This window comes from Alosa alosa, chromosome 10 (assembly GCF_017589495.1).
Source record: "Alosa alosa isolate M-15738 ecotype Scorff River chromosome 10, AALO_Geno_1.1, whole genome shotgun sequence".
Lineage (NCBI taxonomy): Eukaryota > Metazoa > Chordata > Actinopteri > Clupeiformes > Clupeidae > Alosa > Alosa alosa.
This window is the reverse complement of record NC_063198.1, coordinates 34,991,288-35,010,756: the sequence shown is the minus strand read 5'-3', so window position 1 is coordinate 35,010,756 and position 19,469 is coordinate 34,991,288. Positions and strand designations below refer to the sequence as shown.

Sequence of the window (19,469 nt, the reverse complement as noted above, 5' to 3'; positions counted from 1 at the left end):
GGGTGGTGGTGTTTGATGGGTGGTGGTGTTTGGTGGGTGATGGTGTTTGATGGGTGGTGGTGTTTGGTGGGTGATGGGTGGTGTTTGATGGGTGGTGGTGTTTGGTGGGTGATGGGTGATGGTGTTTGATGGGTGGTGGTGTTTGGTGGGTGATGGGTGATGGTGTTTGATGGGTGGTGGTGTTTGGTGGGTGATGGGTGATTGATGATGGTGTAATCAGGTCTCTACCGTGCCCATCTACCATCTACCGTGCCCATCTACCATCTACCGTGCCCATCTACCATCTACCATCTACCATCTACCGTGCCCATCTACCATCTACCATGCCATCTACCATCTACCATCACATCTACCATCTACCATGCCCATCTACCATGCCATCTACCATCTACCATGCCATCTACCATCTACCATCTACCATGCCCATCTACCATGCCCATCTACCATGCCCATCTACCATGCCCATCTACCATGCCATCTACCATCTACCATCTACCATCTACCATGCCCATCTACCATGCCATCTACCATCTACCATGCCCATCTACCGTGCCCATCTACCATCTACCATGCCCATCTACCGTGCCCATCTACCATCACATCTACCGTGCCCATCTACCATGCCCATCTACCGTGCCCATCTACCATCTACCATGCCCATCTACCATGCCCATCTACCGTGCCCATCTACCATCACATCTACCATCTACCATGCCCATCTACCATGCCCATCTACCGTGCCCATCTACCATCACATCTACCATCTACCATGCCCATCTACCATGCCCATCTACCGTGCCCATCTACCATCTACCATGCCCATCTACCGTTGCCCGTACCATCTACCATGCCCGTCTACCGTGCCCATCTACCGCTTACATCTACCATGCCTACGAACCCATCTACCATCTGCCATGCCCATCTGCAAAGCCATCTGCCCATCTACCATGCCCATCTGCCATTGCCCATCTACCATCTACCATGCCCCATCTACGTTGCCCCTCTGCCCATCTACTTGCCCATCTGCCATCATCTACGTGCCCATCTACCATCACATCTACCGTGCCCATCTACCGTGCCATTGCCATTGAGGTTGAATAAACAAGTAAGGGAACAAACAGGCGTTTCATAGGCCTGTTGGGAGGGTCCTACTGGCGTGCGGTTTGGCGTTCTGAATGCTCAGGGGATGCAGATGTGCTCATAGTTCAAACAGCAGCGACAGTAGCAGTTCTGGTTGGATATAGCCATGAACCTTCTCCAGCAGTTCTGGTTGGATATGGCCTGAACCTTCTCAGCAGTTCTGGTTGGATATGACGCAGACCTTCTCAGCAGTTCTGGTTGGATATGACGCGCAGACCTTCTACCTTCTCATCCTTCTGTTACACTACTATGGGCTGTAGTTCATGTCAGAGCCCAAGTCATCATCTTTACAAAGTCGCAGGTTTTTGAAGATAGAGATGTATTGAGTGAAGATAGGGCATGCAAGATATGTATTGAGTGAAGATAGGGCATGCAAGAGATGTATTGAGTGATGATAGGGCAAGAGATGTATTGAGTGATGATAGGGCAAGAGATGTATTGAGTGATGATAGGGCATGCAAGAGATGTATTGAGTGATGATAGGGCATGCAAGAGATGTATTGAGTGATGATAGGGCATGCAAGAGATGTATTGAGTGATGATGTGAACAGCAACATTTTATTCGCACATGCCATACTTGGTTGTGATACAACATCCAGAGTGTTTGGAGTTGGGAAAGGGGTATCTCTGCGTCTGGTTCAAGAGAGTGACACATTCAGAGTACAGGCCAGCATTTTTTCTTAAACAAAAATTGCTGCTGCAGGGGAAAAAATAATGATACAGATCTACAAAGGCAAAGACGCAGATTATCTCAATGACCTCAGACTGAAACATTTTTTTATAGTAAGGTGACTGACAGCAAAACGGCTATCCACCCTCGCAACTTGCCAACAACATCTTCATCTGCTATGTTTCATAGCTTTAGAGTGTACCATCAAGTTGAAGAATGGATGGAAAACTTGCTACCACCAGAGGAATGGGGCTGGAGGATCCAAGACTCATGCCTCATTCCTGTCCATAATGACCAGGACCCTGAACCTCAATCTTGGTTCGAGGTTGGTTGCAGCACAATGCGCTGCAATTGCCGTCGTCGAAAACCTCGACTGCTCCCTAGCTTGCACACAGTGCCGAGGCGTATGTGCAAATATGTCGGCAAACTTGGATGAGAACATGGATTGAACTTTTTTTGTTGTTGCCACAGAGTTATGGCCTACTGTACCTCCTGTTTTGTATTAAAGTGCCTACTGGGCTTTCTCTTCTACATCTGTCTCTTGAGTTGTGGTTTTGAGTACGTATTGTCTATTTAGAGATTTCAATATCAATGACTTGTCTGTTAATAGTGGTTTCCGCTGAAATATGTATTCACTTTCACTGTAATCTTTAAAGGGTGTTTTCTCAAAATTATAAAGTTTCCGTATACTGTGGAGGAGAAATATCCACTTCAGTAATACTATTATAAACCATTCATTACAGATTTCTTTCTATCTATATGTTGTGTTTGATTAGTACGGAGCCCCTAAGGGGACATGAGCAAAAAAAAATCTAAAGTTTTGTTTCATGTTCTCACGTGAAACTTTCATGTGCTCACGCAATACTTTCATGTGCGCACGCGAAACTTTCATGTTCAAGTTTCACGTGAGCACATGCAAATAAAATAAAACAAAAATAATTTTAAACTGTAGCAGCATCTGGAATTCCTGCATTTCCACAGAATTATTTTTGGAATCTGGTCCCTTATCATACCTGTTCATTTGTACTTGTCATTTCGACTTATGGTGACTAAATTCAAGATGGCGTGACGGTAAACTTCCTAAAGGTACTGTCTGTATAAATCGTCTTGTAAATAAACTACAAGTGCTTTTTCAAATTTCTCAATGTCTCGTTTTAAATGTCAGGGCCTTCGGAAGTCTACCAATGAAGTGTGGAACTAGCTGAAATAGTTTCAAAAAGTGTCCCGTTCACATTTTTCTTTCATGTTTAATTGGCTATGTGCTTATAGCTCAACTTACCCCACCATAACTTGGAGTTTGCTATTTCTGTTATTTGGATCCAATGAGTGAGACCAAAGTAAGGGTTCAAAATAAAACTTTAGGCAACTGTATTCTCCTGATAACGTGAGTGGAATAGATTTAATGTGGACACGAACATAAAAAGACGCAGAGTGGCTACATGATACAGTGCACATATTGCAGTGAAAATGTCTCTCACACAGGTGTGTGATGTAACCTGATCTCTCACACAGGTGTGTAACCTGATCTGTCACACAGGTGTGTGATGTAACCTGATCTCTCACATAGGTGTGTAACCTGATCTCTCCCGCAGGTGTGTCACTGCCCCCTGGTGGTCCATCCGCTCCCCTACCTCAGTGATGCCAGGTGGGCAGGACTCGTTCCTCCAGTGGGCGTGGCACTCCGCCTCCCAGGAGCAGCGGCTTGAGCACCAGCCACAGCCCATGAAGCGCGGCGCCATCAAGCAGGCGGCACACGACAGGAAGTGGCTACAGCCGGGACCGCGCTGGGGCACCTGGACCATCTGGGGAGGAGTCAGAGAGAAGAGGGGGAGGGGTCAGAGAGGAGAGGGGGAGGAGTCACATAGGAGAAGGGGAGGGGTCAGAGAGAAGAGGGGAGGGTCTGAGAGAATATGGGGGGTCCTAGTGGGGAGGGGTCAAGGAGGAGAAGGGGAGGGGTCAAGGAGGATAAGGGGTCGGACAGAGGGGGGTCAGATAGGATAAGGGGAGGGGTCAGTGATGAGAAGGGGAGGGGTCAAAGGGGGGTCAGACAGAGGGGGGGCAGAGAGGGCATGGGGGGTCAGTGATGAGAAGGGGAGGGGCCAGTGATGGAAAGGGGAGGGGCCAGTGATGGAAAGGGGAGGGGTATATATGATAAGGGGAGGGGTCAATTGTGGGAAGGGGAGGGGTCATGGCAGAGAAGAGGACCAACACACACACACACACACACACACGCTCACCTTGTCTCCCACAACGAAGAGCAGTGAGTTGTTGGAGTAGACCGCTGCCATGGAGACCGGTTGGTTTTCCACCAGGGAGTAGTTGGCAAAGATGACCGGACTGGACCTCCTCAGAACCAGCTGCAACACAAAACACAAACCATGACCTTTCAACTTTACACACGCAAGGCATGACCCCTCAACTTTACACAGGTACTGAATCTGTAGTACAACTCTAACATAGATGTGGTCAGGATGAGATTTGTTGGGGGGATGGTGGGGATCAACCCCTCTGTTTTTTACACCCCTACCTCTACTGAATGAATATCATCCTCGGGGGGGGGGGGGACATACAGCCTCCATTGCTGGCACTAACTTTCACCTGACCCGAACAGTCAGCAGTCTCGGAATTCGCAAACGTCCCCATGCACATAAATACATTGTAGCCTTTACATATTACCAGTACGAACGTGGATTTAGCGCCATGAATCACATCCTCACTGATGAGTGCAACAGAATGAACGTGTCCACACTGAACAGTGTGTGTGTGTGTGTGTCTGTGTCCACACTGAACAGTGTGTGTGTGTGTGTGTCTGTGTCCACATTGAACAGTCTGCTCTTCATCGCTGTTAATGGGCCAGACATGTGTTTCGTCCTGCTCAGAAGCTTGCAAAGATGTGTGTGTGTGTGTGTGTGTGTGTGTGTGTGAGAGAGAGTGTGTGTGTGTATGTGTGTGTCTGTGTGTGTGTGTGTGTGTGACTGTGTGTGTGTGTGTCTGTGTGTGTGTGTGTGTATGTGTGACTGTGTGTGTGTGTGTGTGTCAGTGTGCTGTACCTGTAGAAGGCGTCCATCTGATGTCCCGATGTGGGCGACGGTCTTGTTCTGGATGGTGGTGACGAGCAGAGCGGTGAGCAGCACACTGGTCATCTCTCTGTTGAACAGGTCCACCCTGTAGTAGGGCTTGGACACCATGGTGGGCTGGTCCTTACACGTGGCGTTGTTCTCCATGCTCTGCAGCGACACACCACACCAGTAACATTAAAGCACGCTAACATCGCCACGGACCAACACCACCACTGACTTCCCTAAAGCACACTAACATCACCACTGACCAACATCACCACTGACTTCAACACAGACTATTATCACCACTGACTTCAACACAGACTATTATCACCACTGACAACACAGCCCTTAGCAAAAAGAAGTTTATGAAAGCATAATGTTGGTCTACTTATTTTGAGCTAAGCATACCTATAGCTTACTTCATATGTACAGATCAGAGATACACTGCATTTAATTATACTTGGCTTATACTGATAATACTTACAGCTTTAAGTACCGTATACCGTAGACTATAAGTCACTCTGGAGTATAAGTCGCATCAGTCAAAACAGGTCGCATTTATTTAGAAATGTATTTAACAAAATCCAAGACCAAAAACAGACAGACTATGTAACTGGACACATAGAGGTCAATTGGCCGATTGGGAATCTTAATGAAAGTGAAGGAGTGAATGGCGGCAAGCTGAGGCAAACTGGGCGACGAGGAAAGAGGCCAAGGGCCCGACAGTAAAAGCATGACCAAGGGCCCGACAATAAAAGACCAAGGGCCCGGCCGTAGTATGTGCCAAAGGCCCGGCGGTAGTGTAAAAGCCCAAGGGCAATGATGCGGCCATGGGCCCGACAGTAATTGTAAAGCAATTTACAAAAGATTCACTGAACAGAAATGCTGATGTGGTACATTTTATAGTTCTGATTACATGTGTGAGTTTCTTATGTTTTATGGTAGTTAATGTTTACATCTTTGTGTGTGGAGTTTCTTATGTTTTATGGTAGTTAATGTTTACATATGTTAGTGAGAGTTTATGTTTCCTGGCAGTTATGTTTACATATGTGAGGGAGAGTGTGTTATGTTTTATGGTTGGTAAGTTTACATGTGTGTGAGAGACTTTGTGGTGTTTTATGGTATATGCACGTGTAAGAGTTTATTTAAACACACCAAGAGCAGTCAGGTGACTGCAGACCCCCATGTTACAGACAGACAGACGGACAGATAGACAGATGGAGATGGAGAGACCTAATTAGAGTAACAATACGAGGAAGTGCGTCAGGAGGAGCGAGAGGTACACTTCCTCCACTTCCCATGAGAGAACAGTGCAGCGTCAGAGTCTGCTCATGGACAAACAGGAGGCCAGAATTGAGAACAGCACAGCGTCAGAGTCTGCTCATGGAGAAACAGGAGGGCAGAATCGAGAACAGCGCACCAGAGCCTGTGGCTGCTGATAAACACAAACCTGCGTTGAATTGTGCATGCATACACGAGCATCATGCTCCTCCCATTGTCATCCCACAATATCCCATAAAAGGATATTTTCTAACATTTATACCGATCATTTTATTGGCTATCGTTGAAATGATGGAGACGTCACATCAATCTGGAGAAGGAAGTCAACGCTGGCAGACAGCGATATAAGTATGACGTTTTACAAGTGTACCTATGTGAAATAAGTATCAACTGACAATTCTGTATTAAAATAACTTCAATAAAAAAACTTAACTTAAATTAAAATAACTAAATAACCGTATCCTATGTTTTGCCATGTGTTTGGGCTCATCATATACAGCAAAGTATTAATATTTGTACTGAAACAAATAATCAAATGGCTAATAATGTGTGGGCCATTATTTATGAGCTGGATTTCTGGCAGTCTGTAAGGTGAGGTAGCGATTTAACGGTCTGCGTTTTAATAGAATAAATCTTCTAGGAGACTTAGGCAAAAGGTTTTATGGCCTCTTATTATAGGCGCTTATATTTTGTTCACGAAAGCAATATCTCCTTACACATCCGTGGGTGTCAACTAGGGCTGTAACGATACACCAAACTCACCATTCGGTTTGGATCACAATTTCTGACCCACGGTTCAGTACATACCTCGATTTCTATCTTTTATAGAAAACCTAGACATTTTATTAAATAACATTTCAATAGCCTACCTTGGAACACCAGAGGATTATAATATATTATTGCATATCTGTATTATATCATATCCTGATATAAAAATACTGAATTTCTGATATTCATGACAGCACACTTTATGGAGATTATATATTACTATTAAAACTCTACCTCTTTAATTAATCTGTCTGGTTGAAGCCTGGAAATATTGCAAACAAAGTAGCATAGTTTGCAAGCTTATCATAGCTTAGTCTACTGATTGGACTGTTCAGTTTCCCCACGTGTGTTTAAGTTTCAAGGTAATACTTGTTCTCCTTAGGACAGGCCCTTTTGAGTCTTGGAAAACAAGGGGCGCATGTCTATTGAGCACCCGCGAGAGAGAGAGAGAGCGGGGCCAGGAGAACAGGACCAGAACAGGTCCAGAACCAGAACGTCCATTGAGCACCCGCGAGAGAGAGAGAGCGGGGCCAGGAGAACAGGACCAGAACAGGTCATATCAGGATCTAGGGTCATGTCAGGCCAGATCCTCATGCGAAAAACATGTATAGTTATAAAAACATGTATACTTGTTCTCCCTGTGGACCAGTAGCGTGTTCACAGAGACCAATTTCTATCCCATTCTGACGTCCAACAGGGCAGGACAGGGCAGTCTTGGCTTCCTCTCATTAAAGACCAGGTTTAGAGACACACAACTGCAGCTTTCCTGACCTTAAACAGCTGAACAATTGGAGTTACTGAGAAGAGTGATTGGAGTTAATGAGAATAGTAATAATAATAATAATAATACTTTTAATTTAGAAAAGCGCCTTTCAAGGTACCCAAGGGCACTGTACAATAAGGTATAGGCATAAGATTACATACAGCATGCAATCACATCCATGGTTAGATTACACTGAGAGTATGGACAGTACATTCAGGCAGGGACAACGAGAGAACAAGCATACAGGAAGGACATAGACACAGGCTGGACATGGACACAGGCTGGACACAGACAGGCTGGACATGGATGCAGGCTGGACATGGATGCAAGGCACATAAGATGCCAAGATGCAGATGAAACACACACACTCAGAGGGCATAGAGTAGTACACCGAGCACAAACACACAGTGAGACCAAGACCAAGTGTGGAGAAGGCAGATAAAAACAGGCCGAATAAAATAAGAGAGGCATTGCAAGTAGAAGTCAGGGGGCTGAAAGGAAAGTTAAGCTAAAAAGATGTAGCCTGATGGGGTCAGATGTAGCCTGATGTAGTCTGTCCCTGATGGAGGATGGGAGTAATGTATGTAGCCTGATGGGGTCAGATGTAGCCTGATGGGGTCAGATGTAGCCTGATGGGGTCAGGTGTAGCCTGAAGGGGTCAGGTGTAGCCTGATGGGGTCAGATGTAGCCAATTTAGGGGTTTTGGGGGCAGCCGTGGCCTACTGGGGGCAGCCGTGGCCTACTGGTTAGCACTTTAGCCGTGGCCTACTGGTTAGCACTTCATCCGTGGCCTACTGGTTAGCACTTTAGCCGTGGCCTACTGGTTAGCACTCTGGACTTGTAACCGGAGGGTTGCCGTGGCCTACAATGTATCCGTAAACATTGTTGCAATGCCTCTTCATATCTGCCTTGTGTGTAAGGGTGAGTTTGTGTGTGTGTGTGTGTCACTGACCTCGTGTGGACAGCTCTCACAGGGCTGGAAGTGGCACAGGCCCCTGGACAGTTGTTCGGGGCCCGATTTGCAGCAGAGCTCTACGCCGTCCTCGATGGCCTTGTTGACCGAGTCCATGGGGAAGGCGCAGAGCGCCGAGTCGTGGTCAGGGACGCCCGTGTCGTCCGTCACGGCAAACACGCCGTACAGGATGCCGTCCTTCTCCTCCGTGCCCAGCTCCTCGGCCAGCTCGCGGCCGGCCTTGCCGAAGTGCGCCGCCTGCACCACGTTGTACACCACGTCCTTGGGCACGCTTTGCCTCCTGCTGCGTCTCCTCCCGCGTCTCCCCTCGGGCTCGCCCTGCCTCCTGCTGCGTCTCCTCCTGCGCCTCCTCTTGGGCTCGAAGCGGCACTCCAGCACCACCTCCTCGCGGTGGCCTCAGCGTCTCCACTCCGTGCGGGGCAAGCGTCGAGCAGGTCTGGAAGGCGGCCCAGCGTCCAGCTCGGGGCTCTCGCGCTGGACGGATACAAAGTAGACGAACTCGTCGGTGTGGAAGCTGTAGACGTAGCGGATGGAGTAGCTCTGCCGCAGCTCCGGCAGCACCGTCAGGCCATGCACGTCGCCGTGGAAACCGTCCTCCGTCCAGAGCGGCCGGCGCACGGAGATGGACTTCCGTCCGTAGCGCTGCGTCACGCTGTCGTTCACCGTCGCCGCCACGAAGAAGTAGACGGTCTGGCCCTCCTCCACCATGGCCACGCGCGTGCCCAGCGGGCTGGCGATGCAGTCGGGACAAGCGGCCGGCGAGTTGCGCTCGCTACGGAACAGGCAGCGCGAGGGGTGCGGCCGGTGTCCAGCGTGCAGCTGGTGGAAGTAGCAGACCCCGTGCTGGGAGCTGCCGCAGGCGTACAGGTACATCAGGAAGGGGTCCAGCAGCAGCACCTGGCTGTCCGTGTTCTCCGGGAGGGCGGGGTCAGCCAGCGGGCACAGGCGGCACAGCGGGCACTCCGCGCCCCCCACTGGACCCGTGCGGAGGCGCCACGTTGGCACCAGGCTGCCGTTTAGCGCCACAATCTGGTTCTGCGACGCCACGTACACCTCCTGGTACTGCTCGTTGGGCACCATGTTCTGAATGGGCCCGGCCGCCTGGTAGACTGGCATGGGGTACGGCACGGTGAAGTTGACCGAGGAGGCGGAACCAAAGGGGCACAAGTCCAGCCCCGACACCCCCGCGGCCCGCCACCACACCCCCGCCAACCACAGCACCACCCACCCGCAGCCCAGCATGCTCTCTCGGAGAAGGCCAGCGGGCATGGGCACAGCAGCGGGCACCGCTGGCAGAACTGGCACAGGACACGGGAAGCTGGAGAGGGCACAGGGAGTGGGCACAGGACACGGGAAGCTGGAGAGGGCACAGGGAGTGGGCACAGGACACAGGGAGAGGGCACAGGACACGGGAAGCTGGAGAGGGCACAGGGAGTGGGCACAGGACACGGGAAGCTGGAGAGGGCACAGGGAGTGGGCACAGGGCACAGGGCACAGGGAGTGGGCACAGGGAGTGGGCACAGGGCACAGGGCACAGGGAGAGGGCACAGGGAGTGGGCACAGGGAGAGGACACAGGGAGTGGGCACAGGGAGAGGGCACAGGGAGAGGGCACAGGGCACAGGGCACAGGGAGAGGGCACAGGGAGAGGACACAGGGAGTGGGCACAGGGAGAGGGCACAGGGAGAGGGCACAGGGCACAGGGCACAGGGAGTGGGCACAGGGCACAGGGCACAGGGAGAGGGCACAGGGAGTGGGCACAGGGAGAGGACACAGGGAGTGGGCACAGGGAGAGGGCACAGGGCACAGGGAGTGGGCACAGGGCACAGGGCAAGGGCACAGGGCACAGGGAGAGGGCACAGGGAGTGGGCACAGGAAGTATAATAAAGTATTTGCATGCGTGTGTGTGTGTGTGAAGTATAATAAAGTATTTGCATGCGTGTGTGTGTGTGTGTGTGTGAAGTATAATAAAGTATTTGCATGCGTGTGTGTGTGTGTGTGTGTGTGTGAAGTATAATAAAGTATTTGCATGCGTGTGTGTGTGTGTGAAGTATAATAAAGTATTTGCATGCGTGTGTGTGTGTGTGTGAAGTATAATAAAGTATTTGCATGCGTGTGTGTGTGTGTGAAGTATAATAAAGTATTTGCATGCGTGTGTGTGTGTGTGTGAAGTATAATAAAGTATTTGCATGCGTGTGTGTGTGTGTGAAGTATAATAAAGTATTTGCATGCGTGTGTGTGTGTGTGTGAAGTATAATAAAGTATTTGCATGCGTGTGTGTGTGTGTGTGAAGTATAATAAAGTATTTGCATGCGTGTGTGTGTGTGTGAAGTATAATAAAGTATTTGCATGCGTGTGTGTGTGTGTGTGTGTGTGTGAAGTATAATAAAGTATTTGCATGCGTGTGTGTGTGTGTGAAGTATAATAAAGTATTTGCATGCGTGTGTGTGTGTGTGAAGTATAATAAAGTATTTGCATGCGTGTGTGTGTGTGTGAAGTATAATAAAGTATTTGCATGCGTGTGTGTGTGTGTGAAGTATAATAAAGTATTTGCATGCGTGTGTGTGTGTGTGAAGTATAATAAAGTATTTGCATGCGTGTGTGTGTGTGTGTGTGAAGTATAATAAAGTATTTGCATGCGTGTGTGTGTGTGTGTGTGTGAAGTATAATAAAGTATTTGCATGCGTGTGTGTGTGTGTGAAGTATAATAAAGTATTTGCATGCGTGTGTGTGTGTGTGAAGTATAATAAAGTATTTGCATGCGTGTGTGTGTGTGTGAAGTATAATAAAGTATTTGCATGCGTGTGTGTGTGTGTGTGTGAAGTATAATAAAGTATTTGCATGCGTGTGTGTGTGTGTGAAGTATAATAAAGTATTTGCATGCGTGTGTGTGTGTGTGAAGTATAATAAAGTATTTGCATGCGTGTGTGTGTGTGTGTGTGTGTGAAGTATAATAAAATATTTGCATGCGTGTGTGTGAAGTATAATAAAGTATTTGCATGCGTGTGTGTGTGTGTGTGTTGTGTGTGTGAGTAGGGCCATCCTTAAAAATATTTTAGTTTGCAGTAACAGCCAAAAAAATAAAAAAAATGGGTAGGTAGGTCAATATTTTTTTTTTTTTAAGATTCAAAGTAAAAAAAAAAAGTACAATTTTGGTCATGGTGATTACGTGGGAATGAATTTACACAAATGTGCATATCATTGGATCGTTAACTGACTGGGTCTTCAACCCGTTTTCAGGCGCACTTCATTGCAAACCTCATTCTGATGCAGGTTATATAGACCAGCCTTTCAAACTTCTTTGACCTGAGGCCCGTCATGGCAGACTTTTGGGTCATAGGGCTCATCTACATGTACCCAGAAAGAAGGCTACAATAGTTCTTGGCCACGCGATATTGAAATTTGACTATACAGTACTCAATGCTATACAGTGTATTATGCAGTCTCTGCTCTGTTTCTAAGGAAGTTCCAAAACAACGCCGTTCTATTAAGTTTAGTTAAATAAATAAATAGCCTTCCAACAGGTTGAGCCCAGCTTTGATACCAACGCTATCCCGATTAGTTTCAGTTTCTCCTCACGCAGACGCGCATTGAATGAATGCTCATACCACCACTTAATTGTAGGGCTCCATGTTTAATGACATCGCAGAATGTCAGAAACGTTTGTTTTCTTTTTTTTTCGATCTGCGGTTTCTTGATCAACTGCGCAGCAAATTATCAGATGAAGCACCGGGCCTAATTTCCTCCACGACTCTGACCAGCAGTCTCCATGTTATGGACCCATATTTTGAGAAATGCTGAATAGACCACAACCAATTTCAATACTCCGACACGGTCACCGTTAGACTAGGGGAGGAGGGATGAAAAAGATCTGGCCACAGTTCTTCCAGTAAAAGCGTTATCAGTTAGTGTGAATGAAACGAAGCGTGAGGCCATAGTGTGACATCGCATTAAAACCAATGGTGTAGAGATGGCGCTTACAGGTTTTTTTTAAGTGAGCCACGTTTGCATGTAGGCAATTTATATTCACAATACTTGGGCCTACTAAAGAAATATTATTTTATTGCATTTGTATTGGTTGTTTAGGAGTAAAAAAAAACAATCGGGTCGGTATTAATCTAAGTTTACAACCGGGCAAGTCGGTTGGACTAAAAGGGGGAAAAAAAATAAATATTTAGATAGATAGATAGATAGATACTTTATTGATCCCCAGGGGAAATTCAAGGTCTCAGCAGCATACATACAAGACACATACATTCTTTAACAGCAGAAGAGTAATTAAAGTATATAATATAAAAACACAACTAAGCAGTAAGGACAGTAGAAGATAAAGAATATGCTAAATATACTAAAATACAAATTATACTAACACTTAATACAATATATAAAAATATACTAAAATACAAATAACACAATTACAAATTATACTAACACTTAATCTAAATCAATTCTAAAACAGTATCCACATAGTGGTGATTAATAAATCAGAGGCGCTTGTGTAACGGTGTTAATAAAGTGCTCCATATAGTTATTGTTAAATCCTGCTAAATGGGTCAAGACTTTTATTTTGGAATGATTCTGTACAGTAGTTGCATTAGGTGTCCTGCAGCAGAAGGGAAGTTAACTGCTGCAGGTAAGCCAGAGAGGGTTAAAGCGGGCGAGAGGCGCAAACGTTGACAATTTCCGCTCGATTATTGCAAGGGGAGGGGGGAAATCCCCTTTATGCAGACCAGAGTAAACCCTCGCTGCACTAATGTCAATGGAGACTTGTGGAATTTTACCAATAAATTGGTCATTATGTCTTTCTGGATTTGTTGAGGTTTTTGAAAAATTTTGTCATAATCTGTAAGTGTTTGGGATCATTTCAAGCCTAAAAGTGTAATTTTTAGTGTTCGGATTTGTAATAAAATAACCTAATATCAGACCATGCTGCTGCCAGTTACTGTCCGGTTGTTAGCATGCTAGCTAGCCTCTTAGCTAAGGTAACATTTAAAAGGAGAAGTGTAATTTCTTTGAAATGACAACTAGCTGAATAACATTACTGACATTAGTTAAAGTGGATAGTTTATGCTCAAGTGAATTTGCAACAGTATATTAAGTTTAAAGCCAAGTCCTTCAACTAGTCACTTGTTAGCGCATAGCTGTACTATTGCCATAGCTACTCCCATCCACTTGTATAGCATTTTAAGCTAGCGTTAGCTAGCAAGCTAGCTCGGTTCACATGACTAATTAAATTATTCATATCATGTCCTAAAGAATGATTCATTGGTATCATACACGCGATTATATACAATAATACTGTGAACACAATTATGTTTATTTGTTCTTATTGCTTATTAAGAGAAAAGTTTATTTAGTGACGTGGGGTGACACTCCCACTTATGCAGACTGGAACTGTCCCGTTTTGCTCCCATAGTAACAATTACGTTGCTCTATCTTGCTAGTAATCAAGGATCTTTGGGTAAGCTGGGCAAATGAGGGTCCGTGATTAAAAGTCATTAAAAGTGTTATAAATTGTATTATATATGTCCTATATCTATTGTTAAAATCATTATGTATGTTCATCCACATAACTCGCGTTTCAGCGATGTTTTGTATTGTCTTGTAACTTTTATTTGGTTTTGTATTTTCGGTTGACCTTGAAGCATGATCGTATGGCTTTAGTGCAAATTTTAATATAACATTTATTTTGTTCAGGCGGACCAGATCTCACTGTCTTCCCTCATGTTGTATTTCCTGACCCATGCAGGTAACCAATTGTATTTGTTGTTTTGATTTTATGTTTCCCTCGTAGCATGGCTAGCATTCGCGAGCTAGAATGACTAGCCATTAACGTCTTTGTAGCGTTCTAAATGCAGTACCGCTGTATCACCACAAGAGTGGAGTGTTTACCTTTTTATGAGCGCTGTTTTGCGTGTTTACTAATGAAAATAGATGAAGTAGTGTTTGTGTTTGTATGTGGTATATCGAATTCACTCTCTGATTGAATGTTTGCATATTCTACTGTTTATATTTATTTTGTCATACTGGATGATCACCCCCATGTAAGAATATAATTAGATCTAATTAGAAATATAACAGATTTCAACAGATTAGATATATAAGTAGTTTACTTATACAGTTACATACATTTACACATTCACACTCATGTTTTTATGCCACATTATTCCCTTTTGGAATTTATTTTGTATTATTTTATTGACACACCTCACCTCATACTGGACCTGAAATGAAATAACCATATGCTTAGATACTTAGTGTAGTAGCCTAATAGAATTGTGTCTGAGAGCAGAAGAGAAGTTAACTGCTGCAGGCGGACCAGATCTCACTGTCTTCCCTCATGTTGTATTTCCTGACCCATGCAGACAAATAAACCTGCTTCATCCACCATCATCGTTTCCGAGTGTATCACCAGTAAAACACAACGCAAGTTACACTTGCAATGACTGAGGCAGGGACTGAGCCTGTGATTCTCTGTGCATAGTAAGGTATGGTAAGGTGCTCTAAGGTGCTCTATGTGAATGAGTGTCATGGTGGTAGTGCAATGGTGATAGTGGTCATGGTGATAGTGCAAATGAGTAAGTCAACAGTGCAACAATGCAGAAATAAAGTAAAGGAAAGTCTATATATCTATATATTTAACTATTTAAGAAAATGTATAAGTGTGGCCACAGTTCGGCTGTGGCATGGAGGGGGGGGGGGGTTATGCATATGTGCTAATGTGCTAATATAGCACGCAAACAGTGAGGCATAAAGACAGTGGTACAAGTGGCTAGTGGACAGGCAGTACCAAACATGGAGGGGATGAAGAGGCAGACAGACTATGCAGAGAAGTCTATCTCTCCTCTTCCCTTAAGTGAGGCATTGAACAGTTCAATGGCCCTGGGGACAAATGACTTTCTCAGTCTGTCAGTTGTGCAAGGCAGTGAGCGAAGTCTCCAGCTGATCAGGCTCTTCTGTTTAACAATAGTGCTGTGGAGTGGGTGACACTCATTGTCCAAGATGTTGATCAGTCTGTTCAGGGTCCTTTTGTCAGATAGTGAAGTGATGCACTCCAGTTCAGCTCCCACTACAGAGCCAGCTTTCCTTACCAGCCTGTCAATATTTGGGTCGGTTTTAAATTGACAGGGTCGGTCGGGTTACGGCAAATGAAAATATTTTTAAGGATGGCCTAGAAAGTCAAGAGTGTGTGTGTCTGTGTGTGTTGTGTGTGTGTGTGTTGTGTTTGTGAGCAGAAAGTCAAGAGTGTGTGTGTGTGTGTGTGTGAGTAGAACGTCAGGAAGAGCTATGGGGTCAAGCAGGAACCTGACCAATGATCTATTGCTGCTGGTGAATAATTAACCCAACCACACGCACACACACACACACACACACAGCCCTTTGCCATCCATATGCACACTGACAGGTGCAGGGTACTTCTCCCCACATTTGCGTGTGTGTGTGTGTGTGTGGGGGTGTTACATCATTACGAACATTACAAATCAGAAATGCTCCTGGTTTTGGAAAGAGAACATAAAGCTGCAGAACAATATAGAACAATATAGAACAATGCATTCAGAACACTATAACAATACAGAACAATGACAAAGACAAAGACGGAAGTTCAATTGTGTGTGTGTGTGTGTGAGAGAGAGAAACAGTCGAGAGAGAGAGAGAGAGAAATAGTTGAGAGAGAGAGAGAGACAGAGAGATGAGAGGTATCTTTGCCAGGAATGATGATGGATTGTTTGAGCAGCTGAATGCTGATCAATATACACAACAGTGGTTATACAGACACATACACACACACACACACACACACACACACAGCTGTCTGTATAAATGGCTCATAAAAGCTTTTAATGACTCATTCTGCACAACCATGACGACTCTGGCATTTCCACCATAAACAGGAGAACAGTCCAGTAGAACCATTAGCGTCCTCAGGCCCCCTCTCCCCCACCACACATACAGTCCAGTAGAACCACACACACACACACACCCTCTCACTCAGCACACACACACACACACACACACACACTCACTCACTCCCCACAACAGCAGAGACACACACACACACACACACACACACACTCACTCAGCAGAGACAGAGACACACATACACACATACACTGCATATATGGACACATACACAGACACACACACACACACACACATACACTGCATATATGGACGCATACACAGATACACACACACACACACATACACTGCATATATGGACACATACACAGACACACACACATACTCTGCATATATGGACACATACACAGACACACACACACACATACACTGCATACATGGACACATACACAGACACACACACACACACACACTGCATATATGGACACATACACAGACACACAGACACACACACACACACACACACACACTATCCACTGGCACACCGCACATCCTGAAATGGTCTGTCTGTCAACCTTAAAACCAGTAGGTAACTTTTAGGCCCAAAGCCATCTAATAGAGCTACTGGTGGGTGTATGGTGTGTGTGTGTGAGTATAGAAGGTAACTGGGAAGAGCACATTAAAGAGCTCACCAGCGACTACTGCAACAGACTGGACCTCATCGACTCCTGCCCCTTACCCATCATTATGAAAATGCAAATTCAGCTTTTATTGGCAAATATCCATATTCAACAAAACATACTGACAGCACAATAAAAGTTAGTGTGGAGCCCTGATACAGACAGCACAATAAAAGTTAGTGTGGAGCCCTGATACTGACAGCACAATAAAAGTTAGTGTGGAGCCCTGATACTGACAGCACAATAAAAGTTAGTGTGGAGCCCTGATACTGACAGCACAATAAAAGTTAGTGTGGAGCCCTGATACTGACAGCACTAAACAAGAAGACGGTGGGAGGGGTAAGGAAGTGGCTTGGGCTGAACACGCACTCAACCCGGGACATTATCTTTCAGCCCAGGAAGGATGGAGGTCTAGGCGTCCCTAACATCGAGTGGATATACACTGCCACTAGAACCAGCCACCTGCTTAACATCGAGTGGATATACACTGCCACTAGAACCAGCCACCTGCTTAACATCGAGTGGATATACACTGCCACTAGAACCAGCCACCTGCTTAACATGTTGAACAACAGTGACCCACCGGTGAAACAGATGGCTCGGGCGTCTCTCATCCAACATCTACAGAGGTGGAAAGTCTCGCCCGCTAAGGAGGATGATGCACAGTTCCTTGGCTTTAAGCTGAAGGACAATGGCAAACTGGACATCTACAGAGGCGGAAAGTCTCGCCCACTAAGGAGGATGATGCACAGTTCCTTGGCTTTAAGCTGAAGGACAATGGCAAACTGGACATCAAAGGAGGATGATGCACAGTTCCAATGGCAAACTGGACACCTAAGCGGCTGGATTCGGTGAGAGGTCGGACTGGCTGGACTTAAACGATCTCTGCCATCGGATTGGAATACACCTGAAGTGGGCCAGACCGGACAGTGGAACAGTTGAACTGGACAACATCATTACCGATCATTTACACGCGCGCAACCTACAAAGTAAGCGACACGCAGTTCGAGATGTCAACAACAGGTGCGAGGGCAGAAATTCTCAAAATGAAGCGCTCACATAGCGCACAACACTGGACAAGCCTCAGGCTACAGGGAAAACTGGCGCTTCTACCATTTGCAAATCACTCCTTGTCCCACACCATATTTTCAAACCCCACTCTTGGCGAGGATATTCTCACGTTTACCATCAAATCGCGCCTTCAAGTCCTCCCCAACAAGATCAAACCTGGCTCACGGGTACCCATCCAACTACAAACCAGACTGCATTCTTCACTCCACTAACTATGTTAATGAGACCACTGCACATGTCCTGAATGGATGCAGCTTTTATAAAGGACTTTACATAGCAGGGCATGATAGACTGGTGGACTTAGTGTCACAAAGCATCAAACGAGTACAGGAGGGAACGACAAAAATATACAAACACCACACTGTACAAATGGACTGGTTTAATGACCAAACCACCAACAATATCACTTTCTGTAATATTCCAAATACCCCAGATATCACCATTATAGATTACAATAATAAGAATGTGACTATTGTTGAAATAGGATGTTCTTTTGATTTGTACATGGACACTTATTTTAACTCCAAGCTGCTGAAATATCAGCCACTTGCTGACAACATCACAAATATGGGGTTTCATTGCAAAATTATCATTCTTGTTTTTGGGAGTCTTGGGCATGTGCACAAACTTGTCTGCAACTGTGTGGACTAAGCAAGCCAATTGCAAAAAAACTTGCAAAGTACTGCTCCATTTCTGCAATAATAGGTAGTTTATCCATCTGGAAGCGACGATGCCATGTTTATCCATAAGCATGCAGTTCAGAATGTTTGATCAGACCTGCCTAAGTGTGTAACTTACATACTTCCTTCAATGTTTGGATCTGTGAATCTTCCCCTGTGTTAAGGTCCAAATAAAAGCATTAATATGTGTATTCTAGTGGACAGTGTTTGCTGCTAATGGTCTTTGGTTGGACCTGTGTGTGTTGTACCTGTGTGTGTACCTGTGTGTGTAAGTGAGACATAAAGCTGTGTGATAGCAGCTGTTTAAGTGTGTGTGTGTGTGTGTCTGTGTGTGTGTGTGTGTGTCTGTGTGAGACCACTGAGGTGTGTGATGGAAGCTGTTGTTCCACTATGTCGTTAGGCAGGTGTTGTTCCACTGTGTCGTTAGCCAGGTAGGTGATTAACCTCACATGGGCCCCTGACTTGGCATTCCAGTCACGGCTGCTACGTGCCCTGAAACCCAACCACACACACATACACACAC

At 45.8% G+C, this 19,469-nt stretch overlaps 1 protein-coding gene across 1 annotated transcript in view; it reads right to left on the bottom strand.

Moving 5' to 3' along the window:
* mst1rb (macrophage stimulating 1 receptor b) overlaps positions 1–14,897 on the bottom strand; it is a 72,953-nt gene extending 58,056 nt beyond the window's left edge. The window contains 5 exon segments of the mRNA XM_048255549.1: positions 3,442–3,612; positions 4,048–4,167; positions 4,861–5,037; positions 8,637–10,112; positions 14,868–14,897. Of these exon segments, the coding sequence (XP_048111506.1) occupies positions 3,442–3,612; positions 4,048–4,167; positions 4,861–5,037; positions 8,637–10,112; positions 14,868–14,897 (1,974 nt within the window).
* Between the last annotated feature and the right edge of the window lie 4,572 nt (positions 14,898–19,469).